The 27,845-nt window shown below is 42.1% G+C and overlaps 1 protein-coding gene across 2 annotated transcripts in view; it reads left to right on the forward strand.

The window, feature by feature from the left end:
• Positions 1–27,845, forward strand: part of med12 (mediator complex subunit 12) — a 177,336-nt gene that overhangs the window by 6,795 nt on the left and 142,696 nt on the right. For both annotated transcript variants that reach the window (XM_063060861.1, XM_063060862.1), the window contains exon 2: positions 15,746–15,850. In XM_063060861.1, coding sequence (XP_062916931.1) covers positions 15,746–15,850 — 105 coding nt within the window. The remainder of the gene's footprint in view (positions 1–15,745; positions 15,851–27,845) is intronic.

Below are 27,845 nucleotides of genomic sequence, written 5' to 3' on the forward strand. Positions count from 1 at the left end.
GGGGGGCGTGTGGGAAAGGTGTGCTTAGTGGTGGAATCCCCTTGGAGATTGCTGATGATTCGGGGAATTATGTGTTGTACACGGAAGCTGGTGGTGTGATAGGTGAGGACAGGAGGAACCCTACTGCTGGTAAGATGGCAGGAGGATGGGGTGAGAGCAGACGTGCGTGAAATAGAAGAGATGCGGTTGAGAGCAGCGTCAGACTTCCCATAATGTCTTCCACCCCCGCCCCCACCTTCACTATTTCCCATCCCCTTTTCTCTCTCTGCCCATCACCTCCCTCTAGTGTTCCTCCCCCCTTTTCTTTCTTCCGTGACCTTCTGTCTCTTTCACCAATCAACCTCCCAGCTCTTTGCTTCATCCCTCCCACTTCAGGATTCACCTTTCACCTTGTGTTTCTCTCTCCCCTCTCTCCACCTTTTAAATCTACACCTCAGTTTTGTTTCTCCAGTCCTGCTGAAGGGTTTGGCCCAAAGCATCCACTGTACTTTTTTCTATAGATGCTGCCTGGCCAGCTGAGTTCCTCCAGTATTTTGTGTGTGTTGCTTGGATTTCCAGCACCTGCAGATTTTCTCTTGTAGTATTTTATGGGTAATGGTAAGTACCCTTTGTTGATTTTATTTCCTTGTGACTTCTGTTTTAAAAGGTTCAAGTAAAACTGTCCTCTAAATTGTCAGGGCAAAGACAGACTGAATGTTATCAGCTATATTGCAGAATATAATGTTCTGTGGCTTCCAAAGATGTGTAAAATTAGTGTACAGAATGGGGCAGTGATATGTTCTGGAGTTTTAGAATGGTAAAATGGGAGCTTTAATGCTGTTCTTAAGCAGTCAACTAGCAGAGCATTAGTTTGAACAGAATACAGACACATAAATTTCTGGTCTTCTGCACAGTTATAACAAGGTGCAGAGCAGGCTTGAGGAATAATACTTCCTCTTCTGTCCAGCCTTCTGGACTGAATATCAAATGCTCCAAGTTCAGGTAACTTGTTTTTTTGTCTGCATCAGAAATGGCTATTTCTGTTGGTCATCCTACTAAGCCTTTGACTTGTATTTTCTCTCTACCTCAGTATAGTCTGGGCTGCTGAGCATGTTTGACTATTCTTCTATTAGCAACAAGTAACACAGGAAAAGAAGCACACTCTGCTTCTGTCACATCAACCTATTTGGACACACATTGTTAGAGATACTCCCTTTGTTTAGACATTTCTCATCCACTATTTTACTTGCTTCTGACAAAGGATTTTGGAGCTGAAATGTTAACTCTGTTCCCATTTCCACAAATGCTTGCTGACATGCCGAGTGTTTCCAGCATTTTCTGTTTTATTTCAGATTTCTAGTATGGGTAGCTTTTATTTTGTTGATTTTGTTTCTGTTTAAAAAGCTATCTACAGCATCCCATCCTTGAATCAAGAGCAGTCTTGGTAAAGCACTTGAGTGTTGACTTTTAATAATGATCTGGAGGTTTAAATCGCAGTATCTAAATCTTCGGAGATGTTAAAGAAGGCAAAATACAACTTGTTACTTTATGCTGTACACATGCAGAGGATATTTTGTACTGTCTGGCATTTTTTCCTCATGTATGCAGCAGTACCTTTATATTTGCAATATCACCTCCAGGCATGAAACCTGAACTGGAATTATTTTTTGTACATAATATATGTTCTTTATGCTTTCTGACTCATATAAATACACTTTAATTTTGATGCTTTGTGCTTTTCCCTAAAAGATCTGTATGAATTTACTTTTATTTGCTTTGCATTACATTGCATTGCTGGATAGTTGGTTTCCAACTGATTAATCTTAGGATAGAGCTGAAATATCCTGAAGTAATTTTATTAAGAACTCTTTTGAACTTTAACATTTAGATAAACATTTTAATTTTGTTACATTATGGTAAAAGCTTTAGGCCCTGAGAGATCATCAGTTTCTAAATATGGCTTAGTACTTGCTGAAGTAACAGGTAACATTTTCATATTCTGTGATCTTGAGTTTGTTAATTGATCACTCATTTGGAAAGTTATGATGAAGTTTGCAAAACAACACATCTTGTAGAGGAGCAAGAAACTGCTGATGAGATCTTGTCTCCTACTCAATAAGATTCCCAAATCTTGTTGAAAAATTTTGGTTAGTTAAATATGGAAGTTGTATCTGAAGTCATTCAATATGGGCATTTCAAATATGTATCAGCTAATCAAGTTGTTTAGAGTGTTTTGCGACACAATGGATTTATGTTATCAAGTTTCGTGCTCGTCTTGCAGATTTAGCTCTGAGCTCAAACTTAAATTAATGTTCTTGTTACTTCTGTACATGACTATTTCAACTAATGGTCCAGTACTGTACTATAGTTACTATTCCAGTAACTAACAGATTATAGTTGGCTGCTGAAGATAAAGCTTGGACTTGTGTGGAATTATTTATTTTAATATTTCAGTGCACCTTTCTCAGGGCATAATCTCTCAGCTAGGCTGGGAGTTTAGTTTAATACCTTATCTGATCAGATATACATCTAAAGTCAGTAATGGTATAGCAAGAAACTTTTCCACTGTACCAACCAATATTCTCCCCTCAAATGCCATCAGAGAACAGAATGAACCAGCTTTTTAAACTGGTTGGGTGACATACTTTTATTCCTACAAATGTAGGGAGAATTAAGAGGTGGCCTGAAGCTTGGTTGAAGAGTAGATTTTGGAAAATATCTCCAAATAAAATGATAGGTCAGTGCAAGGAACTTCAGAGTTCAGTTGCGTTCACCAGCAACTTTTATGTGTGTTCCTATATTTATGCACTATTTCATGCAATAGTTTGGGGGAGTCCAGAACCAGAGGCCACAGTTTAAGAATAAGGGGTAGGCCATTTAGAATGGAGTTGAGGAAAAACTTTTTCACACAGAGGGTTGTGGTTCTGTGGAATGTTCTGCCTCCGAAGGCAGTGGAGGCCAATTCTCTGGATTCTTTCAAGAAAGAGTTAGATAGAGCTCTTAAAGATAGCAGAGTGAAGGGATATGGGGAGAAGGCAGGAAAAGGGTACTGATTGTGGATGATCAGCCATGATCACAGTGAATAATGGTGCTGGCTCGAAGGGCTGAACAGCCTACTCCTGCACCTATTGTCCATTGTAATTTTGATCTCTATACACAAGAAATGATTTATTTGCTCTGAAAGCTGTGTAGTATAGATCTATCATAGTTAACTCTGGAGTGAGAGGTTTTCCTGTAAGGTACGACTGAATATGATGGATTTATATTCATTCTAGCCTGATGGAGGTGGGGGGGGGCGGGGTTTACACCTGAAAACATGCAAGTTTTTATCAGGATAAATGCGAAAGTGCGTCAGTATCAGAGATCATGAGGCCATTTTAAGTTTGCGATGAGGACACATTTATCTGTATTTTCTCTGTAGCTTTACCTTTTGCATTGTTTTACCTCAATGCATCATGAAATGATTTGATCTGTGTGAATGGCATATGAGTCAAGTTTTTCATTGTATCTTGGCAATAATATACCAATCCAATTTAAGATAGCGCCACTGAAGACATGTGACAGCTTACTGGTGGTTTGAAAGCAAAGGAATTCGATTAAAAACATTATAGCTTTTTTAAAACCTAAATTGTGGTAAACTATCACTGCAGGAAATGAAGAGGTGAGTGAGGGCAAAGTGACCGCCTCGACAGATGTGCCCTGCTGGTGCACTGCAAAATTGGCTCACTTGGAGTTGGAGCCGTGCTGGTTGGAGTGGACGATTCGGAGGGGAGAAGATGGGACAGAGGAGTTTCGATGCCAGTCCAACTCACTCACCCAGGTGGACTGGCAGTTTTTTTCCAATAGAGTACATAACAGAAGTTAATCAGTAGGCAACACAGTGGGAGAGTTCCTTGCCTTTTCATTAGTGTTATGGCATCTATCATGTTCAGTATATCTGATCAGGTAGGCTTGAGAGCTGATTTGATATCCTAATTGAAAGGATGGATTTCCAAGATGGGGTTGCACACTGTCACAGGCTACAATCAACGGCAAAATTTCTCGTCCTGTTCATCTTTTCTATGATCAAAAACACTGCTGGTTATAAAAAAGGTGCACTGTGGTTCAGAGGTGTGTTGTTTGGTTTGTTTGTATATCTGTACAATCAGATGACAATAAACTTGAAGTTGAACTTGAATTTTGAGCAACGTAGCAGTCTCTTGGTATCACTGTGAGATGTTGAAATGGCTATGTTTTTGAACTTTGCGTTGATCATGAGTCACTAACCTGCTGACGTGGTTGAGGGTACTATTGTTTAATCTGTCTTGCACTGATAGCCATGAAAAAGGCTGTAGCTTAAAGCCATAGGGGGATTTGAAGATGAGTGCTTTCGAATGTTTAAAAGGAGAAAATGAATCTGGATGATGGCTGCAAAGGCAAGGTTAATATGTGAATAGACCTACATTAGGATGGAATATAAGTTGTGGAATTCTAGGAATTTATTGGCAATCCATCCAGGGTGAACTGAGAGGCCAGGGGATTGGACATTTCGTATATTGAAACTGACATTGACAAAAGTATTGTTCAGGATTTAAGCAAAGTGTTGAGGCAAAGACAAAAAATGCAGTGGAGAAAAAAATTCAGTTAAAAAAAGAACTGAAAATGTCAAGTTTCAAAGTAAGTTGAGGACAGAAGAGACTGCAGATTTGGAAACAAAGAATACTGGATACATTCAGCAGGTAAAGCAGCAACTGTGGAGGCAAAAAGTGCCTGTCAGTCTTTTGGGTGAGCCAGACCCTGCACAAGGACTGAGAGGGAATGGGTAAGATTGCCAGCAGATAGTAGTATCAGGATGAGGTGGGACAGGCTGGTTGGTGATGAGTGAAACCAGATGAGATGATTTGTCAGTCCTGCCAAAGGGTTTCGGTCCGAAACGTCGACTGCACTCTTTTCCATGGATACTGGTTGGCCTACTGAGTCCCTCCAGCATTTTGTGTGTGTTGTTCAGATTTCCAGCATCTGTAGATTTTCTCTTGTTTGAAGTGATTGCTTTTGGGTGGGTGGAATGGGCAGATGGGATCAGGTGAGCGAGGGGATGGACAAAGAAAAAATCTAGATTGATAATTGAGTGTGCAAGTGGAGGCATGGGTTTTCTGAAATGGAAAATACAATGTTCATACCATTGGGTTGTAAGCTACCCAAGTTGAATAAGAGATGATATTTTGAGTTTAGTCTGTCTGTAGCAGTGGGGAAGGGTAAGGGGAAAACAGGTCCATGTGGGAGTGGGAAAGAGAATTTAAAAGAATTACAACCAGAATCTCCAGATAGTCTTTACAGAGATGGCACATTCTTTGTAAAACAGTCGCCTTATCTATGTTTGGTTTCTCCAATGTAAGGGAGACTTCATTGTCAGTATATCCCTTTTGGCCTCCATGAATGCTACTTGACCCACTGAGTTCTTCTAATGTTTTGTTCAAAGTAAACAACATTTTCAAAATGTAGAACTAATCTGTCATTGCCTCAAAGGACAAGTTTGTATTTTGCCCTTTCTGAACTCTCATTAAGGGTTAAGGTAACTGAGCATATCTCTGGTGGGGTGTCATATTATGGCAACTAATTAGGGATTCCAGAATGCCAGATAACTCATGAGAATGCCAAATTATTTTTGTAGGTTGCTTGAGCTTTTGTGAATGCGAGTCAGAAAATTATTGGAAAAAAGTAAAATTAAGTTGATTGAAAATTTGTCAGCTGCTTCCTCTGTTGACTCAATCCAATGTTTGAAATATTTCTGGTACTTTGTGTTTGGAATGAATCCTCCACACGCATTATTTTGATCTTATTCCTTGTGGATACAGAATCTATGCCAAAGGGTTACTAAATTCTACCACTATTGAAGAAAGAGGGTAGAGATAATCCAGAAAACTATAGATCAGTTGACTTTATACTGGTGAAGACATTAATGTAAATGACCATCAGGCTAAAATAGTTTTTCATTTGAAAAGTCATGGGTTATTCAAGAAGATCCCATCTTTTTTTATAAAGAAAATTGTTCTCACTAATGCAATTGACTTACTTATGGAATAAGAAGATGAAGCGGAAGATATATACATGGATTCTTGAAAGACACTCAACAAACTGCCACGCAGGAGACTTGTTAAAGTGACAAATTAAAATTAAGCAGAAAACAGCAGTATTGATACAGAGTTCACCCAATGGCAGGAAATAACGCTGATGCATGGATATTTTAAAAACTGGATGGAGATAAATGCTGGCTGGTGGTGTTCCCTCAAGGGTTAGTTTTGTATTCATTACTCTTCAGTTGTTATAAATCAACTTTACAGAGACACATAACTTGCAATACAGTGGATGGTGATGAGGATAAGTGCAGACATTGGAGTAACAAAAAGGCGGCATAGCAGAAAGACTTCAAGGTGAAGAAATCTATTGATATACATTGGGAAGATTAAAATGGAAAAGAAGGATACTATAAATGGTATGAGTTTGAAAAGTGTAGAGATATACATCCCTATTAGGAGTAGTAGGATGCTGTTAAAGTTGCCAGAATTGTAGATTATTTTGGTTTTTAAATAAGAGTGTAAATACTGAAAGCAAAGAAATTATGCTAGATTTTTAAAAAAATTATAAATCACTGCTAAAGCCACAGTTAGATTATTATCAAAGTCACATTTCAAGAAAGTTTAGAGCCATTTGAATGTAGAGGATACTATCAAGCATAAGAGATTTCATTTGTGAGATTGGAAAGGTTATGAATGTTCTCTTTGACACGCAGTAAGAGTAACCTGGTAGAAGTTTTCGTGATGAGCTGGTCCTGTGACAAGAATTTGTGATTGTATATTTAAATCAATTGAAGTTAGAGTCTGTACAGTGTCTAAAAGGATGATGGAAATTGATTTCACAAATTATTTTAAGAGGATGTTGGACAAGTAAAGTTTGAGAAATCTATAGAATTAGAGATGGAGCGGTATATGTAATGTAATGGATGATGCTACATCATTAAGCAAACGGATATTGTAGGCGAAATACCATGTGTTTTTATTCTGTCAATAAAAGGCAGCATGAGCTTACCTTATTGGATAACTGTTCAAAATTACTACTTACTCAAACCAACTTGCTTTAAGATATTAATTTCTTTTGTAGAATTAATATGAGGCAGATTTGTCAGTACACAGTAGTCAAGTGATTTGTATTTCAAAATATTATTTAATGCCTTGTATGCAGGGATTAAAATGTAATTTATTAAAATAGGATTTCACTGGTGTGATTTCTGAGCCAATCTAATCTCACACTCCAAACAATCTTTAGGATAAGAACTTGGTTCCGTGGGCATACCATCAAAGAACTATTTAATAATTTAGTGAAAAAAATGTAAATGTTTCAAAAAATTTTCTTATGTTATTTAGTTGTTGCAAACCATGCATTCAATTTCTCCATCTCTGCCGCATGTGCTCTCAGGATGAGGCTTTACATTCCAGTATGAAGAAGATGTCTTCCTTTTTTAAAGAAAGGGGCTTCCCTTCCTCCACCATCAACTCTGCTCTCAAACACATCTTTCCCATTTCACGCACATCTGCTCTCACCCCATCCTCCCACTACCCCACTAGGGATAGGGTTCCCCTTGTCCTCACCTACCACCCCACCAGCCTCTGGGTCCAACATATAATTCTCTGTAACTTCTGCCACCTCCAATGGGACCCCACCACCAAGCACATCTTTCCCTCCTTCCCCCCCCCCACCCCCCACAGGGATCGCTCCTTAAGCGACTCCCTTGTCCATTCGTTTCCCTCCCCCAATCCCTTCCCACCAATCTTCCTCCAGGCACTTATCCTTGTAAGCGGAACAAGTGCTACACATGCCCTTACACTTCATCCCTCACCACCATTCAGGGCCCCAGACAGTCCTTCCAGGTGAGGCGACACTTCACCTGTGAGTCGGCTGGGGTGATATACTGCGTCTGGTGCTCCCGTTGCGGCCTTCTATATATTGGTGAGTCCCGACGCAGATTGGGAGACCGTTTCTCTGAACATCTTTGCTCTGTCCACCAGAGAAAGCAGGATCTCCCAGTGGCCACACATTTTAATTCGATGTCCCGTTCCCATTCTGATATGTCAATCCATGACCTCCTCTATTGTAAAGATGAAGCCACACTCAGGTTGGAGGAACAACACCTTATATTCTGTCTGGGTAGCCTCCAACCTGATGGCATGAGCATTGATTTCTCTAACTTCTGCTAATGCCTCTCCTCCCCTTCTTACCACATCCCTTATTTATCTATTTATTTATTTATTTATCTGCCTATTTGTTTATTTATTTATTTAATTTATTTTCCCTCCCCCCCCCCTCTCTTTTTTCTTTCTCTGTCCCTCTCACAATAACTCCTTGCCTGCTCTCCATCTTCCTCTGGTGCTCCCCTCCCCCTTTCTTTCTCCCCAGGCCTCCTGTCCCATGATCCTCTCCCTTCTCCAGCTCTGTCCTTTCAATCTTTTTTTATTGATTTAAAAGAATAAGGATAAATACAAACCAGAGGAGAAGTTATTTCAAATACATGTTTCAATAATAGTACAAACAAAGAAAGGAATATACACTGTCAAAATCATATATAGTATTAGGCTAATATAAAGAGACAAGAGATCCACTTCTCTTAACAGTTCATAGAAAAAAAGACTCAAGATTTCCTGTTATTGAGAAAAAGAAAACCCACTAAACTAACCTAAAACACAAAAATAGGGGGACTGGGCAGTCCATTTTGAGGATACAGTTTAAAAAAAAAAGGGAAAATCCTTCTGATCAAATCTAAAACTTCGCAGAGAGAGAGAAAAAATTAACTGGAAAAGTAAAAAGAATTAGATCATATGAAAATATTGAATAAAAGATTGCCAAGTTTGCTCAAATTTAAAAGATGTACCAAACGTCTGACTCCTTATTTTCTCCAAACTTAAAACAAGACATAATGGAAAAGAGCCAAAAAAAAAATACAGTAGGTGGATTGGGACCCTTCCAGTACAATAGAATAGCTCTCCTCCCCGATAAAGTTGAGAAAGCTATCATGTGTTGAGCAGAAGCAAGAATGTTTCCTGCTTCCGTTGGAATAGTCCCAAAGATTGCCGTAAATGAATTAGGTTGTAGGTCCAGACCTATGACTTTTGATAACGTTCTAAAGACATCTCTCCAAAAGTTATTTAACTTTATGCAGAACCAAAACATATGAGTTAAAGTGGCCACTTCAGTGTTGCATCTATTAGGATTATATTAGAAAAAATATGTGCTAGTTTATCTTTTGACATATGTGCCCTGTGCACTACCTTGAACTGAATTAAGGAGTGACGGGCACAAATAGATGAATTATTAACTAAATGAAAAATTTTATTTCCATTGATTATCTGAAAGTGATTCTTGAAGTTCCAATTCCCAAGCACATTTAACCTTATCATTCGACATCATTCGTAAATTCAATAGCCGTTTATATATGATGGCTATCAATCCTTTTTGGAATGGTTTAAGCTGAAAGATAACATCTATCATAATTGGTAAATGAGTAAATGGCTAATTCGGTAACAAACCGCATAAAAAATTCCTAACTTGTAAATATCTAAAAAAATTGTTCATTAGATAAATCATATTTGTCCACTAGCTGAGAAAAAGACATTAAACAATCCTCTAAAAACAAATCTAGGAAAGTTATTATTCCCTTAGTTTTCCATGTTAAGTTATCTAGTTTTGCCTTATCTAAAATTGATGGTTTAAAAAAATAACTAAAATGGATATTAAATGGAACAAAGTTATTTAAGTCAAAGAATCTGCGAACCTGAAACCAAATTTTTAATGTATGTCTAGCAATGGGACTAAGATCCTGTCTACCAATCTTAGAAAACAAAAAGGGAAGAGGAGCTCCCAGTAAAGAAGCCAAAGAGAATCCCTTTACCGAGTTCTCCTCCAAGTCCAACCATGAAGGACAGTCCTGTGTATCTATACAGTGAATCCAAAAAGTAATATAACGATAACGAGTATTATTTGCCCAGTAATAGAATCTAAAGTTTGGTAAAGCCAAGCCACCATCTTTTTTTAAATTTTTGCAGTAAAGGTTTACTCAATCCAGAGCTTTTATTATTCCAGATATATGATAAAATTATAGAATCTATTCTATCAAAAAACATTTTCGGGACAAAGGATAGAACAGCTTGAAACGTGTATAAAAATTTCGGTAGCATTGTCATTTTTATAGCATTTGTTCGACCAATTAACAACATCGTCATAGGCGACCATTTGGAAAGCGTTTGTTGTGTATATTCAATTAAAGGAAGAAATTTATATTTAGATAAGTCTTTAAAATTTTTAGTAATGTTAAAATAATTTTTAGCAATATTGAAAATTATTTGATCATATTGATCCAAATAATAATGGGAAATAATTCACTTTAATGTAAATTTAACTTGTATCCGGAGAAAGTACTGAATTCAGTAAATATGGGTAACATAGAAGGAATAGATTTCCTAGGGTCTGAAATGTAAACTACTAAGTCATCTGCGTACAATGAAAGCTTATGTACTTCATCCCCTACTCCAGCTCTGTATCCCTTTTGCCATTCAACTTTCCAGCTCTTAGCTTCATTCCTCCCCCTCCTGTCTTCTCCTATCATTTCGTATCTCCCCATCCCCCTCCAACTTTCAAATCTCTTACTACCTCTTCTTTCAGTTAGTCCTGACGAAGCGTCTTGGCCCGAAACGTCGACTGTACTTCTTCCTATAGATGCTGCCTGGCCTGCTGCGTTCCACCAGCTTTTGTGTGTGTTGCTTGAATTTCCAGCATCTGCAGATTTCCTCGTATTTATATGTTCAATTTAATTCCAAGTTCTTCTTTGATTTTGAAATGATGTGTATTTGATCGATCTTTTAAGGATCGTTTACTTTACTTTGAAATGTTACCCTCAGATTAGGATTTAGTTTACAAGTAAGATTTGAATGGAGAGAGTTAGTGGTTTGGTTGAAGTGGGAGAATTTATTTGTTCTGGGATGAATTTGGTGTTTGGAATGTAAGTTTGTTTTAAATGATGTAGGCCAGGGCTCTAATCCTGCAACTATATTCCCTATGAATTATTGAACAGAAAGTGTACACGTTCCATTTATTATAGTTAATTAAATCTGAATATATTTTTAATGCACAGTTAGAACATATGCTTTACTGCAGAAGGTACACAGTTGCCCATTTATCTCCCAAATAAATCTTGCTTTTAAAATGAGCTGAAAGGCACAATCTCTTCCAGATTCCTCCACTGACCTGGTAGAGGTGTATAAGATGATGAGTGGCATTGATCGCGTGAATAGCTTTTTCCCAAGGCTAAAATGGCTAACATGAGGGGGCCTCCGTCGCCAACTTACTCCAGTTGGCTTTAGGATTCGTTTCCAAGCCTCTCAATTTGGACCTTCTGAGGATCCCAGGTTCTCACATTTTATTGACTCTGCCTCTTGCCGCTTCTCCCGTCAAGCTCTGAAGGCAACGCTCTCCGCCATGAGGAGGTACTTGGTGTCCCTATCCCAGACCCTTCCACACCTTTGGGACACTTTCTTTGCCGTCTGTAATGGGCCTACCCGTTATTTCATCCTCTGTCGGATTCACGCCTGCAATCGCCGTTTTTTTTTGACTTTGTCATGTTAGGCAAAGATCGCAAGATCCTACATCTACGGACTCCAGAGCTTGCCGGCCCTGACGCTAGCAGGCATGAACTTCAGACTGTGGCCCCTGCCATTGATCTCGGCGGCTCCAACACCTCAGGGCATATTCAAAACCCGGACTCCAGCAACGACCACGGACACATTCGTAGTGATTGCGCAACCACCAACTGCGACTCCAGCCTTGAACTCCAGGCCGGGTCTTTATGTGCTGCTATTTTGACTCCCGTCTCCCCTTCCCCCACCACCATTCCGCAGCCCCGTCTTCCTCAGATCCCACCGTCAACTCCTGGGCCCTCCATCTTCCTCTCACCCCAACCCTCCCCTCTCCATTGACACCCCCAGCCTCCCCCCTCCCCCCTCTGATCCCAGCTCTCATCCATGCCGGGTCTTTACCATCCCCTCTGACCTTGAACTGTCGGAGGCAGAACGCTCTGTTCTCAGTAAGGGCCTCACGTTTGTCCCCCTTCGCCCGCACCTCAGCGAGTTCCCTGTTCGCCACGATGCGGAACTTTTCTTCCGCCGTCTCCGTCTCCGAGCCTACTTCTTCGGCAAGGACTCTTCCACCCCCACCGATGACCCCTTCTCCCGTCTTCAACCCTCCTCTTCTTCATGGACACTCCGCTCTGGTCTTCTGCCTGCTCTGGATCTCTTTATTGCTAACTGCCGACGGGACATGAACCGTCTCGACTTCACCGCACCTTGTCCCCATTCCAACCTCACTCCTTCGGAACGCTCTGCTCTCCACTCCCTCCGCACTAATCCTAACCTTATTATTAAACCCGCCGATAAGGGGGGGTGCTGTTGTAGTCTGGCGTACTGACCTCTACCTTGCCGGGGCACAGCGGCAACTCGCGGATACCTCCTCTTATTTACCCCTCGATCGTGACCCCACTAAGGAGCACCAGGCCATTGTCTCCCACACCATCACCGACTTTATCCGCTCAGGGGATCTCCCATCCACTGCTACCAACCTTATAGTTCCCACACCCCGCACTTCCCATTTCTACCTCCTACCCAAGATCCACAAACCTGCCTGTCCTGGCCGACCTATTATCTCAGCTTGCTCCTGCCCAACCGAACTCATTTCTGCATACCTCGACACTATTTTATCACCCCTTGTTCAATCCCTTCCGACCTATGTTCGTGACACTTCTCACGCTCTTAAACTTTTCGATGATTTTAAGTTCCCTGGCCCCCACCGCTTTATTTTCACCATGAATGTCCAGTCCTTATATACTTCCATCCCCCATCAGGAAGGTCTCAAAGCTCTACGCTTCTTTTTGGATTCCAGACCTAATCAGTTCCCCTCTACCACCGCTCTGCTCCGTCTAGCGGAATTAGTCCTTACTCTTAATAATTTCTCTTTTGGCTCCTCCCACTTCCTCCAAACTAAAAATGTAGCTATGGGCACCCGTATGGGTCCTAGCTATGCCTGCCTTTTTGTTGGGTTTGTGGAACAATCTATGTTCCGTGCCTATTCTGGTATCTGTCCCCCACTTTTCCTTCGCTACATCGACGACTGCATTGGCGCTGCTTCCTGCACGCATGCAGAACTCATTGACTTTATTAACTTTGCCTCCAACTTTCACCCTGCCCTCAAGTTTACCTGGTCCATTTCCGACACCTCCCTCCCTTTCTAGATCTTTCTGTCTCTGTCTCTGGAGACAGCTTATCCACTGATGTCTACTATAAGCCTACTGACTCTCACAGCTATCTGGACTATTCCTCTTCTCACCCTGTCTCTTGCAAAAACGCCATCCCCTTCTCGCAATTCCTCCGTCTCCGCCGCATTTGCTCTCAGGATGAGGCTTTTCATTTTAGGACGAGGGAGATGTCTTCCTTTTTTAAAGAAAGGGGCTTCTCTTCCTCCACTATCAACTCTGCTCTTAAACGCATCTCCCCCATTTCACATACATCTGCTCTCACTCCATCCTCCCACCACCCCACTAGGAATAGGGTTCCCCTGGTCCTCACCTACCACCCCACCAGCCTCCGGGTCCAACATATTATTCTCCGTAACTTCCGCCACCTCCAACGGGATCCCACCACTAAGCACATCTTTCCCTCCCCCCCTCTCTCTGCATTCCGCAGGGATCGTTCCCTACACAACTCCCTTGTCCATTCGTCCCCCCCCATCCCTCCCCACTGATCTCCCTCCTGGCACTTATCCGTGTAAGCGGAACAAGTGCTACACATGCCCTTACACTTCCTCCCTTACCACCATTCAGGGCCCCAAACAGTCCTTCCAGGTGAGGCATCACTTCGCCTGTGAGTCGACTGGGGTGATATACTGCGTCCGGTGCTCTCGATGTGGCCTTTTATATATTGGCGAGACCCAACACAGACTGGGAGACCGCTTTGCTGAACATCTACGCTCTGTCCGCCAGAGAAAGCAGGATCTCCCAGTGGCCACACATTTTAATTCCACATCCCATTCCCATTCTGACATGTCTGTCCACGGCCTCCTCTACTGTAAAGATGAAGCCACACTCAGGTTGGAGGAACAACACTTTATATTCCGTCTGGGTAGCCTCCAACCTGATGGCATGAACATCGACTTTTCTAACTTCCGCTAAGGCCCCACCTCCCCCTCGTACCCCATCTGTTACTCATTTTTATGCACACATTGTTTCTCTCACTCTCCTTTTTCTCCCTCTGTCCCTCTGAATATACTTCTTGCCCATCCTCTGGGTCAACCCCCCCCCTTGTCTTTCTTCTCGGACCTCCTGTCCCATGATCCTCTCGTATCCCCCTTTGCCTATCACCTGTCCAGCTCTCGGCTCTATCCCTCCCCCTCCTGTCTTCTCCTATATCATTTTGGATCTCCCCCTCCCCCTCCAACTTTCAAATCCCTTACTCACTCTTCCTTCAGTTAGTCCTGACGAAGGGTCTCGGCCTGAAACGTCGACTGCACCTCTTCCTACAGATGCTGCTTGGCCTGCTGCGTTCACCAGCATCTTTGATGCTTTGATGTATGTTGTAACATGAGGGGGCCTGGTTTTAAGGTGCTTGGAAATAAGTACCAAGGGGATGTCAGGGGTAAGTTTTTTACACAGAGAGTGGTGGGTGTATGGAATGCACTGCCGGCAGTGGTGGTGGAAGCGGATACAATAGGGTCTTTTAAGAGCCTCTTAGGTAGGTACATGGAGCTTAGAAAAATAGAGGCTTATGTGCTAGGGAAATTCTGGGCAGTCTCTAGAGTGAATTACATGGTTGACACGACATTGTGGGCCAAAGGGCCTGTAATGTGCTGTAAATTTCTCTGTTCTATGTATTCTGATTCTGACATCTTATGGTCTCAAATTGCAAAAAAAAATGATGTTTAATGGTCATTTTGACATAAAAGAGGATATGCTACCAAAAGAATAATGTTGAGTCTCCCGTTTCAATTGATAAAAGAAATCTAATGTTTGGCTGTGGAGGGATTGCTGGAGAGATTACTGCTGTGACCTTTGATACAGTCACATGACAGGTTTGGGTTACATAATATAAATAGAGGATAGAATACAGGAGTAGTTTTTAGTGTGGAATATTTTTAATTTCTCAATCTGATTTTGTATCACGGAGGTTGATATATTTTCTGAGATTAGGAAGATCTCAGATTACTATGGAAATTTTGATTAATGGTAATTTCGCTGGATTTACAAAATAAAACACTTGAAGTTCGTAGATTTAATGAGAAGGTTACAGAGGTTAAGCAGACATTTAAGGGTTATGTCTAATCTTTTACTTATTGTACATGGTCAAATAAGTTATTTAGATGGTATTTGATATTTTTATGATGGTTTGAAGAATGAAAAGATTATTGAAAAACTAGTTCACTTTGTACGAGGAACCTTGTGACTCAAAATAATTGCAACCGCATTTGTAGGGACTTTTGTGTTTGTGAATTAACACCTTTCAAGTTGCATCATTTTATAAAGAGTACAATATGGAATCATAAAATTAAATATAACTTAATTACTATTTTATTCAGTAAAACGTATTGCTTTCGATGAGTTTTATAGTTTCTCAGAAGTGCTACGATAGCAATAAAGTTTGTTTTGTGCTTGTGTGTCAGTAGCAAAACTCTTGACTTAATGGTCCTCCTTTTGTTTCAGGATGAGCTGACAGCACTAAATGTTAAACAAGGCTTTAACAATCAACCTGCAGTGTCTGGAGATGAACATGGTACCGCAAAGAATGTCAACTTCAATCCTGGCAAGGTAAGATTCTCATTGTTGATCACAGTCTCCTTGGAACATATCCAATCTTCAATGTCAAGGCTGAGTAACAAAAGACTATACATTATAAGTGAAAGGTTGACAGTGGGTCCGGATATCTGGCCTACTGCTGCAATTTAAGTGTTTCAGGTTGAGGAACTTAGTCGTAGTCATAGTCATACTTTATTGATCCCGGGGGAAATTGGTTTTCGTTACAGTTGCTCCATAAATAATAAATAGTAATAGAACTATAAATAGTTAAATAGTAATATGTAAATTATGCCAGTAAATTATGAAATAAGTCCAGGACCAGCCTATTGGCTCAGTGTGTCTGACCCTCCAAGGGAGGAGTTGTAAAGTCTGATGGCCACAGGCAGGAATGACTTCCTGTGATGCTCAGTGCTGCATCTTGGTGGAATGAGTCTCTGGCTGAATGTACTCCTGTGCCCACCCAGTACATTATGTAGTGGATGGGAGACATTGACCAAGATGGCATGCAACTTAGACAGCATCCTCTTTTCAGACACTACCATGAGAGAGTCCAGTTCCATCCCCACAACACCACTGGCCTTACGAATGAGTTTGTTGATTCTGTTGGTGTCTGCCACCCTCAGCCCTCTGCCCCAGCACACAACAGCAAACATGTTGGCACTGGCCACCACAGACTCGTAGAACATCCTCAGCATCGTTCGGCAGATATTAAAGGACCTCAGTCTCCTCAGGAAATAGAGATGGCTCTGGCCCTTCTCGTAGACAGCCTCAGTGTTCTTTGATCCATCCAGTTTATTGTCAATTCGTATCCCCAGGTATTTGTAATCCTCCACCATGTTCACACTGACCCCCTGGATGGAAACAGGGGTCATCGGTACCTTAGCTCTCCTCAGGTCTACCACCAGCTCCTTAGTCTTTTTCACATTAAGCTGCAGATAATTCTGCTCACACCATGTGACAAAATTTACTACCGTAGCCCTGTACTCAGCCTCACCTCCCTTGCTGATGCATCCAACTATGGCAGTCATCCGAAAACTTCTGAAGATGACAGGACTCTGTGCAGTAGTTGAAGTCCAAGGTGTAAATGGTGAAGAGAAAAGGAGACAAGACAGTCCCCTGTGGAGCCCCAGTGCTGCTGATCACTCTGTCGGGCACACAGTGTTACTGGCACACGTACTGTGGTCTGCCTGTCAGGTAATCAAGAATCCATGATACCAGGGAAGCGTCCACCTGCATCGCTGTCAGCTTCTCCCCAGCAGAGCAGGGCGGATGGTGTTGAACGCACTGGAGAAGTCAAAAAACATGACCCTCACAGTGCTCGCTGGCTTGTCCAGGTGGGCGTAGACATGGTTCAGCAGGAAGTCGATGGCATCCTCAACTCCTAGTCGGGGCTGGTAGGCAAACTGGAGGGGATCTAAGTGTGGCCTGACCATAGGCCGGTGCAGCTCCAGAACAAGTCTCTCCAGGGTCTTCATGATGTGGGAGGTCAGTGCCACCGGTCTGTAGTCATTGAGGCCGCTGGGGCGTGGCGTCTTCAGCACAGGGACGAGGCAGGACATTTTCCACAGTACAGGAACCCTCCGGAGCCTCAGGCTCAGGTTGAATACATGGCGAAGTACGTTGGTGGAGGCATATGGTGATCACCATCCTACCAACTTCAGACTGGCCATTTGCTGATAAACATGTTGCATGAAATGAAGCTGGAATCCTGTGCTGCAAATAATCTAAACTCTGCTTATCTTTTTTTTTGCGTACTTAACCACTGAAGGCCTCTAGCTGACTAAGATCCTAGGATGAAATGACATCTCTGACTCTAATTGGGTCTCGATTGTCTGGCATTGTGTGAAGGATGGTGAAGTAGAGAAAGCCCTTGACTGCAGGTTCATGTTCCAGCTGTGCAAAAACTAACCAGATCTCAATATTTTTGGTTACACATAGTCATTGACTATATTTTTCTCTCATCTATTTTTGAAATAAGTTCAATAAATTTTGCATTAAAATGCTTGTAGATTGAAAACTTCGTCATTATTTTAAGTCACCATGGTGAAACAACTTTAAATTACTGTTGATCTGGAAAACTTGGATACTTTATCTTGAACAGTCATATTTTGACTGTAATATTTGTCTTACATAAAGTCTAATATGGCATTTGCATTTCAGATCTGTAGCTCTACAGGTGATCCCAAATCTGAATTTCAGGTCCCAGTCCAACAGCCCTTTCTAAACTGTTCAGACGCATTTTAGCACAATAATAGCATTGATCTATAGAAACTAGAATGTCCATAATCATACTGGTTCACCTCCACAAGAACCACTATCCCATGTAGCTACTCATCAAACTGCACGCTTTTTTGCTCAAAGTGATTATGTAAGTCTTTCAAGCTTTCTCCTCTATCTGCCTGTACCTGGCTAAACAGAGCTATTGTGTATTGTGTCAGAAATGATGTGAGGTCTTTCTTAAAAGGAAACATAGAAAATATATCTTGTGGAACATATACTCAAGGTCAAAATGATGTATCAAGTAAACCAAAAACCTTAGCCAAAATACATTTGCAGTGATTTGCATCTAATTTAATTTCACTCCCTGTGCTTAATAAATCACTTGGGAAAATGACCCTTCTCTTGTGTATGGTTGAAATACACCCAGCTGACGGAGGTACTGATGGACGTATTCAGCATTTCTCTGGAACAGTGCATTGTCCCCTTGATTTTCAAGGCGGCAACCATCATTCTAGTACCAAAGAAGGCGACAGTAACTGACTATTCCTCTTCTCACCCTGTCTCTTGCAAAAACGCCATCCCCTTCTCGCAATTCCTCCGTCTCCGCCGCATCTGCTCTCAGGATGAGGCTTTTCATTCTAGGACGAGGGAGGTGTCTTCCTTTTTTAAAGAAAGGGGCTTCCCTTCCTCCACTATCCACTCTGCTCTTAAACGCATCTCCCCCAATTCACGTACATCTGCTCTCACTCCATTCTCCCGCCACCCCACTAGGAATAAGGTTCCCCTGGTCCTCACCTACCACCCCACCAGCCTCCGGGTCCAACATATTATTCTCCGTAACTTCCGCCACCTCCAACGGGATCCCACCACTAAGCACATCTTTCCCTCCCCCCCTCTCTCTGCATTCCGCAGGGATCGCTCCCTACACAACTCCCTTGTCCATTCGTCCCCCCCATCCCTCCCCACTGATCTCCCTCCTGGCACTTATCCGTGTAAGCGGAACAAGTGCTACACATGCCCTTACACTTCCTCCCTTACCACCATTCAGGGCCCCAAACAGTCCTTCCAGGTGAGGCAACACTTCACCTGTGAGTCGACTGGGGTGATATACTGCGTCCGGTGCTCCCGATGTGGCCTTTTCTATATTGGCGAGACCCAACGCAGACTGGGAGACCGCCTTGCTGAACATCTACGCTCTGTCCGCCAGAGAAAGCAGGATCTCCCAGTGGCCACACATTTTAATTCCATATCCCATTCCCATTCTGACATGTCTATCCACGGCCTCCTCTACTGTAAAGATGAAGCCACACTCAGGTTGGAGGAACAACACCTTATATTCCGTCTGGGTAGCCTCCAACCTGATGGCATGAACACCGACTTCTGTAACTTCCGCTAAGGCCCCACCTCCCCCTCGTACCCCATCTGTTACTTATTTTTATGCACACATTCTTTCTCTCACTCTCCTTTTTCTCCCTCTGTCCCTCTGAATATATCTCTTGCCCATCCTCTGGGTCCCCCCCCCCCTTGTCTTTCTTCCCGGACCTCCTGTCCCATGATCCTCTCGTATCCCCTTTTGCCTATCACCTGTCCAGCTCTTGGTTCTATCCCTCCCCCTCCTGTCTTCTCCTATCATTTTGGATCTCCCCCTCCCCCTCCAACTTTCAAATCCCTTACTCACTCTTCCTTCAGTTAGTCCTGACGAAGGGTCTTGGCCTGAAACGTTGACTGCACCTCTTCCTACAGATGCTGCCTGGCCTGCTGCGTTCACCAGCAACTTTGATGTGTGTTGCTTGAATTTCCAGCATCTGCAGAATTCCTGTTGTTTGCCTAATTGACTGTCCACCTGGTGGCATTAACATTATGAAATGCTTTGAGTGGCTGGTCATAGAGCACATTAAAGCCTCTCTCCCAGCTACACTGGAGCTTTTCCAGTTCACTTATCGCTCAAATTGGTCCACTAATGCTGTAATAGCTTCAGCCCTCCTCTCTGTCCTGTCCCACCTGGCAAATTGTGTCTCATATGCTAGAGTGCTGTTTATAGACTTCAATTTGTCATTCAATGCCATCATACCTCTGCCTGGTGGGGATACTGTCCTAGCTGGGTCTCGACATCTGCAATTGAATACTGAACTTCTTCACAGTAAAGTCACAATCAGTCCGTATGGGCAGCAACATCTCTCATCCCATTATGCTGAGGACTGGTGTTCCCCAAGGCTATGTGTTCAGGCCGCTACTGTACACACTGCTGGCGCATGACTGTTGTAGGATCCAGCTCCAACCGTGCCATCAAGTTGGTAGATGACACAGCAGTCAAAGAGGATGTTGGATGGTTAGGTGGGATCCTTAATAATACTAAGGACCCTGTGTATGCAGCTGTCCTGATAGATGTCCCAGATGAATGGTAGGGAAAGCTCTATGATCTTGTCAGCTGTTCTCACAGTGCTTTGTCTTCTCCTCGTTCAGGCTTAGGTTGTTCTTGTCACACCAATCCACCTTGGCCTTATCAAGAACAATGATGAGATGGAGTATAGAGAGGAAGTGGAGTGGCTGGTGGCTTGGTGTGAGAAGCACAACCTAAGTCTGAACGCAGAGAAGACAAAGGAAGTCATTGTGGACTTCAGGAAGATGTAGACAAACCATCCCCCTCCTTGAATATGTGACACCTCTTTAGAGAGAGTTAAATGCGCCAAGTTCCTGGGAGTTCACTTTGCGGCCGACCTCACCTGGTCCCTTAATATCACCTCCCTGAGCAAGAAGGCACAGCAGTGCCTGCACTTCCTAAGAAGATTGAGGCAAGCAAGGCTCCCACTCCCCATCTTAACTGCATTTTACAGGAGTGCCGTTGAGAGCGTGCTAACAAGTTGCTTCCCCATCTGGTATGGGGGCAGTCGAGCATCAGACCAGAAGTCCCTACAAAGGACTGAGAACAGCTGAGAGGATAATAGAGGTCTCCCTACCATCTATTGGGGACATTTATCAGGAGTGCTGCATACGCAGGGCCCTTAGTATTATTAAGGATCCCACCTATCTATCCAGCATCCTCTTTGACTTTCTACCATCAGGCACGAGACTCCATTGGATAAAAACAATGGCCAGGATGAGAAACAGTTTTCTCCCCCCAGACCATTAGGCTTCTGAATTCCCAGCCGCATCGTATTTGAAGTGTCATCAGTTAATTTGTTCTGTACCTTACAATATTTAATATTAATGCACTTTAGCTTGTTATTTACTGTATGTGTGATTCATCTGTAGATTTTATCGTTACCTTCATAAGTTATCGTGTGTTAGGGTGATCCTTGAAGTGGATGGGTTACAGCAGCAGAAGACCACAGACATACACTCAGTGGTCGCTTTATTGGGTACAGGAGATATGTAATTAACTGGCCACTCAGAGCAACAGGTCAACGGCAGATGCCATCTCTCTGGCTCTACATTCCTCCTTAGAACACCTGGAGAATAAAGATGCATATGTAAGGCTCCTTTTCATTGACTACAGCTCTGCTTTCAATACCATCATTCCAAATAAACTGATTACTAAGCTCCGGAACCTGGGCCTCAGCACTCAGATCCGCAGCTGGATCTTCAACTTCCTCACAGACAGGACCCAGGCTGTAAAAATAGGGGACAAGCTCTCCTCTACAATTACTCTGAGCACCGGTGCCCCACAAGGCTGTGTACTCAGCCCCCTGCTGTACTCACTGTACACCCATGATTGTGTAGCCAAGTTTCCATCGAACTCAATATATGAGTTTGCAGATGACACCACAATTGTCGGCCATATCTCGGGTAATGATGAGTTTGAGTACAGAGAGGAAATTAAGAACCTGGCGGCATGGTGCGAAGACGATAACTTATCCCTCAACGTCAGCAAGACGCAGGAATTGGTTGTTGACTTCAGAAGGAGTAGCAGACCGCACGACCCCATTTACATCGGTGGTACGCAAGTGGAATGGGTCAAAAGCTTTAAGTTCCTTGTGGTCAATATCATAAATGACCTGACTTGGTCCATCCAAGCAGAGTCCACTGCCGAGAAGGCCCACCAGCGCCTTTACTTCCTGAGAAAGCTAAAGAAATTTGGCCTGTCCCCTAAACCCCTCACTAATTTTATAGATGCATCGTAGAAAGCATTCTTCTAGGGTGCATCACAACCTGGTATGGAAGTTGTCCTGTCCAAGACCGGAAGAAGCTGCAGAAGATCGTGAACACAGCCCAGCATATCACACAAACCAATCTTCCGTCCTTGGACTCACTTTACACCGCACGCTGTCGGAGCAGTGCTGCCAGGATAATCAAGGACACGACCCACCCAGCCAACACACTTTTCGTCCCTCTTCCCTCCGGGAGAAGGCTGAGGAGCTTGAGGACTCATACAGCCAGATTTGGGAACAGCTTCTTTCCAACTGTGATAAGACTGCTGAACGGATCCTGACCTGGATCTGGGCCATACCCTCCAAATATCCAGACCTACCTCTCGGTTTTTTTGCACTACTTTACTTTCCCTTTTCTATTTTCTATTTATGATAAATAATTTAAATTTTTAATATTTACTATCGATTTGTAATCCAGGGAGTACGAAGCGCAGAATCAAATATCGCTGTGATGATTGTACACTTTAGTATCAATTGTTTGGTGACAAAAAGTAAAGTATAATTTGTTTCCATTTCCCATGGAAATCAAATTTGACATAGAACTGTCAAGTCACCTGTTAACAAGTCATTTGCCAACTTGTTATAATTCAGCTATACTTGTTCAATGATAAGTGGAAAAGGTAAAGGGCTGAAGGAGGAGTCTGATAGGAGGGGAGAGTGGACCACGGTGGAAAGGGATGGGCAAGGTGGGGGGGGGGTGTGGTGGAGGTGATAGGATGATGAGAAGAGGAGAGGAAAGGGGTCAAAATGGGTTGGGGAAATTACCAGAAGTTGGGAAAATTGATGTTTATACCATCTGGCTGGAGGTGATCAGGAGAGTTATGAGGTGTTGTTCTTCCAACTTGAGAGTGGCTTCATCATGACAGTGGAGGAGGCGATGAATGAACCTGTTGGAATTGGAGTGGGGATTGGAATGTAAATGGTTGGCCACTCGGAAATTCTGCTTGTTGTAGATGGAGCAATTGTGTTCAATTAAATGGTCCTCCCATCTTTGTTGGGTGTCACCATTGTAGAAGAGGCCATATTGGAAGCACCAGATACAGTAGATGACCCCAACGGATTTGCAGGTGAAGTATTGCCTTACCTTAAGAGGGTGATCCCTACCCTTTACCTTTTCCAACTATCACCTCCCAGCTTTTCACTTCATCCCCCTTCCCCATTCACCTGGCTTTACCTATCACCGTCTAGCTTGTACTCCTTCCCCTTTGCCCATCTTCTTATTCTGGCTTCTTCCCCCTTCCTTTCTGGTGCTGATGAATGGTTTTGGCCAGAAATATTGACGTTTTGCTCCTTTCAATTGATGCTGCCTGACCTGTTGAGTTCTTGCACTATTGTGTGTGTGTTACTTTGGATTTCCAGCATCTGCAGAATCTCTTGTGTTATTCTTGTTCAGTGCCAATATTAGTAATTTTTATATATAAGGAAAAAGGAGAAGTTGAAAAAAACATTTATGTTGCTTTTGGGTGCATGCACAAAGGATATTTAAAGCAGTCCATACTGATGAGACCAGTATGGATCACATTGGTTAGTAGGAGGAGCTTTACTAACAAATGCCTGATAATTGGGCATTTTATCAGGTTCACTAAAGATTTAAGACCTTAAGACATGAACAGAATCAGGCCATTTGGCCCATTGGGCCTGTTCTGCCATTCAAGTATGGCTTATTTTTTCCTCTCAACTCTATACCCCTTGCCTTTTCCCTGTAACCTTTGATGCCCTTACTAATTAAGTACCTTCCAATCTCTGTTTTAAGTATCCCAATCACCTGACCTCCACAGCCATCTGTAGTAATGAATTCCACAGATTTACCACCCTCTGGCTAAAGAAATTCTTCCTCATCTCTGTTCTAAAGAGATGTCCTGAGGTTGTGCCCTAGACACAACCCACTATCTGGAACATCTTCTGCACATACACTCTATGTAAGTCTTTGAATATTTTATTGGTTTCAATAAGAATCTTCCCTTCCCCACTTATTCTTCTAAATTCCAGCAGGTAGAGGTCCAGAGCTGTCAAAACACTCCTCATACATTAATCCTCTCCAATGCCGACATATCCTTTCTTAGATAAGAGGCCCAGAATTGCTCACAATACTACAACTGTGATCTGATCATTGCCCTTTTTTATTCAGATTAGTGATTTGTTAGGTCCTTCTGTAAACTCCATGCTTCCTTAATGCTATCTGCCCCTCCACCTATTTTTGTATAATCTGCAGAATTGGCCTCAACACCATCAATTCTGTCATCCAAATCATTAACATACAGTGGTGCTAGAAAGTTTGTGAACCTTGTAGAATTTTCTCTCTGTCTGCATACTATGACCTAAAATGTAATCACATCTTGAGTTAAGTCCTAAAATTAGATAAAGAAAACCCAATTAAATAATTAACACAAAAACGTTATACTTGTTCATTTATTTATTGAGAAAAATGATCCAATATTACATGTATTTGTTGGGAAAAAAGTATGTGAATCTTTAATTTCAGTAACTGGTGTGACCCCTTTGTACAGCAATAACTTCAAGTGTTTCTGGTAACTGTTGATCAATTCTACACATTGACCACAAGACAAAGGAGCAGAAGTAGGCCATTCGGCTCATCGAGTCTGTTCCACAGCTCCCCCATGAGCTAAACTATTCACCCATCTAGTTCCAGATGGGTGAATAGTTTGGGTTGGAGAAATTTTAGGCCATTCCTCCTTATAAAACTGCTTCAATTCTGGGATGTTGGTGGGCTGCCTTGCATGAACTGCATGCTTCAGGCCCTTCTGAAGCACTCCTATAGGATTAAGGTCAAGACTTTGACGTGGCCATTCCAAGACAGGAATTTTCTTCCTTTTAAACCATTCTGTTGTTGATTTACTCTTGTGTTTCAGATCATTGTCTTATTTCATTATCCAACTTCTATTATTCTTCAGGTGACGGATTGCTACCCTGACATTCTCCTGTAAAATATCTTGATACAATTTTGAATTCATTGTTCCTTCAACAATTGCAAGCTGTCCAGGTCCTGAGGCAGCAAAGCAGCCCCAAACCATGATGCTGCTTTCACCATGCTTCACATTTGGTATGAGGTTTTGGTGTTGGTGTGCAGTGCCCTTTTTCCTCCAAACATAGCAATGAGCATTTCTGCCAAAAAGTTCAACCTTTAACTCACCTGTTCACAAAATATTGTCCCAGAAGTGTTGTACAACATCCAGGTGGTCTTTTGCAAATTTGAGACGTGCAGCAATGCTTTTTTTGTAGAAGCAGTGGTTTTCTCTGTGGTGTCCTTCCATGAACACCATTCTTGTTCAATGTTTTTCCTATAGTGGACACATGAACAGAGATTTTAGCAAGTTTCAGAGATTTCTGCAGGCCTTTTGCTGTTACCCTTGGGTTATTTTTCACCTTCCTCAGTATTGCACATTGTGCTGTTCATGTGATCTTTGCAGGATACCCACTCCTAGTGAGAGTAGTAATGGGGCATAGTTTCCTCCATTTGTAGATAATTTCCTCTTACTGCGGTCGGATAAACACTCAGGTCTTGAGAAATGCTTTTGTAGCTTTTTCCAGCTTCATTCTTCTTCTAAGGTCCTGCGAAATTGTTATGAGGCATGGTGCACATGGAGAGGAGCAAGCTCTGTCAGTAACCTGACTTTGTGTGTCTTTCTTACAGGGCAAGGTACTGTACCTCTACACGTCCAATCTTACCTCATTGATTGGAACAACTGACTCCAAATAGCTTTTGTAGAAGACATTACCCCAGAGGTTTACATGCTTTTCTAACATGTACATGTAATTTTGGATCATTTTTCTCAATAAATGAACAAGTGTAATGTTTTTGTGTTATTTGTTTAATTGTATTCTCGTTATCTAGTTTTAGGACTTATGTGAAGATCTGATCACATTTTAGGTCATATTTATGAGGAAGTAGAGAAAATTCTACCGGGTTCACAAACTTTCTAGCAGCATTGTACAATGTGAAAATCTTTCCTGTAACACTGTGGGATTTTATCTTGTTTAGCAGCCTCATGTGCAGCACCTTGTCAAAAGCCTTCAGAAAACCCAGGAAAACACCATCTATTGACTCTCTTGCCTATCCTACCTGTTATTTATTGTTGTTTGCCTCACTCCCTTCTTAAAGAGTGTAGTGACATTTACGATTTTCCAGTCCTCTGAACCATTCTAGTATCTAGTGATTCTTGAAATATCACTACTAATGCCTCTACAATTTCTTCAACTACCTCTTTCAGAACCCGGGAATATAGTTCATCTGGTGCAGGTAACTTATCTACCTCTCAGCTTTCCAAACACCACCTCAGTGATAGAGTTGACACACACTCGTGTACACTGACACTCTTGGAATTTCTGGCACGCTGCTGGTATCTTTTACAGTGCAGACTGATGTAAAGTACTTACTCAGTTTGTCTGCCAATTCTTTGTCCCCCTGTTACTACCATTCCAGCACCATTTTCTAGTGGTCCACTCATTTCTCTTTTATTCTTTATATATCTAAAAATCTTTTGGTATCCTCTTTTGTGTTATTGGTTAGCTTACCCTAATATTTTAATCTCTTCCCTCCTTATTTCTATTTTGGTTGCATTTGTTGATTTTTCAAAGCTTTCCAATCCTCTAACTTCCCACTAATTTTTGCTATATGACATGCTCTCTATTGCTTTTATGTTCTCTTTGACTTCCCTTGTCAGTCACAGTTGCCTCATCCTCCCTTTAGACTGCTGTTTCCTTTTTGAGATGAACCAATCCTGTGTCATCCGAATTGCTCCCAGAAGCTCTCTCATTGTCCCTGCAGTTCCCTTTGCTCCACTGTAGTAGCAATGCATCCTATTTTAGCTTCTCTCTTGAAGTGCAGGGTGAATTCTATCATATTATGAGGGTTCCTTTAAGCTCCCTAATCCAATCTGGTTCATTACATAAAACCCAATCCAAAAGATCCCCCATGACCATCGTAACATTGCTCTTCTTGCACACCATTTAATTTTTTGAGCAGCCTGCGTTAAAACTTTCTCAAGTGAGGAACCAACCAGAGGTGTGAATAATGATCTGACCGAGGATGTAAGGGGCACAGAGAGAAGGAGTAATTGGGAACCTTTTGGTGAGGTTGGGATCAGAAATGTATGAAGATGCTGCAAAGAGAAGCTGGTAATAGTTGTAGTTGCAAAAGAGGAGCTAGTAATTGGTGTAGTTTTCATTATTACTTGCAAAGGTTGTCCTTTAAATGTAAACAAGGAACAAACATTGCAGTCTAAAATCTTAATAGTAGCACTTCACTTTTTGGGAGAATGTGTTTCAATTTAGTTTTGTTTCCATTTTATTGTGATCAAGAGGATTGTACAATAAATACCTATCAATTGTGATGCATGATAAGCATACCAAGATTAAGTTTGGAAGGTAAGGGTTGTGAAGGCACTTCTCTGTCTCCTGCCCCTTCCCCACCAGCAGACAATTCATGTGACGTGAATGAAATTTCACAGCAAAGGTGAATTTTTTGTGGTTGTAAGAACTAAATTCATTTAATATTGGAGGTATTGGATTAAGGGAATATATTCTACAATTTTAATACTGCAAACAAAAGCAGAATATAACATCTTCAGGAAACCAAATATTAAGTAAATAGGAATTGTGTGGTTTCCAGAGGAAATGCT

The sequence above is a fragment of the Mobula hypostoma genome, chromosome 10 (assembly GCF_963921235.1).
Source record: "Mobula hypostoma chromosome 10, sMobHyp1.1, whole genome shotgun sequence".
In the NCBI taxonomy this organism is placed as follows: domain Eukaryota; kingdom Metazoa; phylum Chordata; class Chondrichthyes; order Myliobatiformes; family Myliobatidae; genus Mobula; species Mobula hypostoma.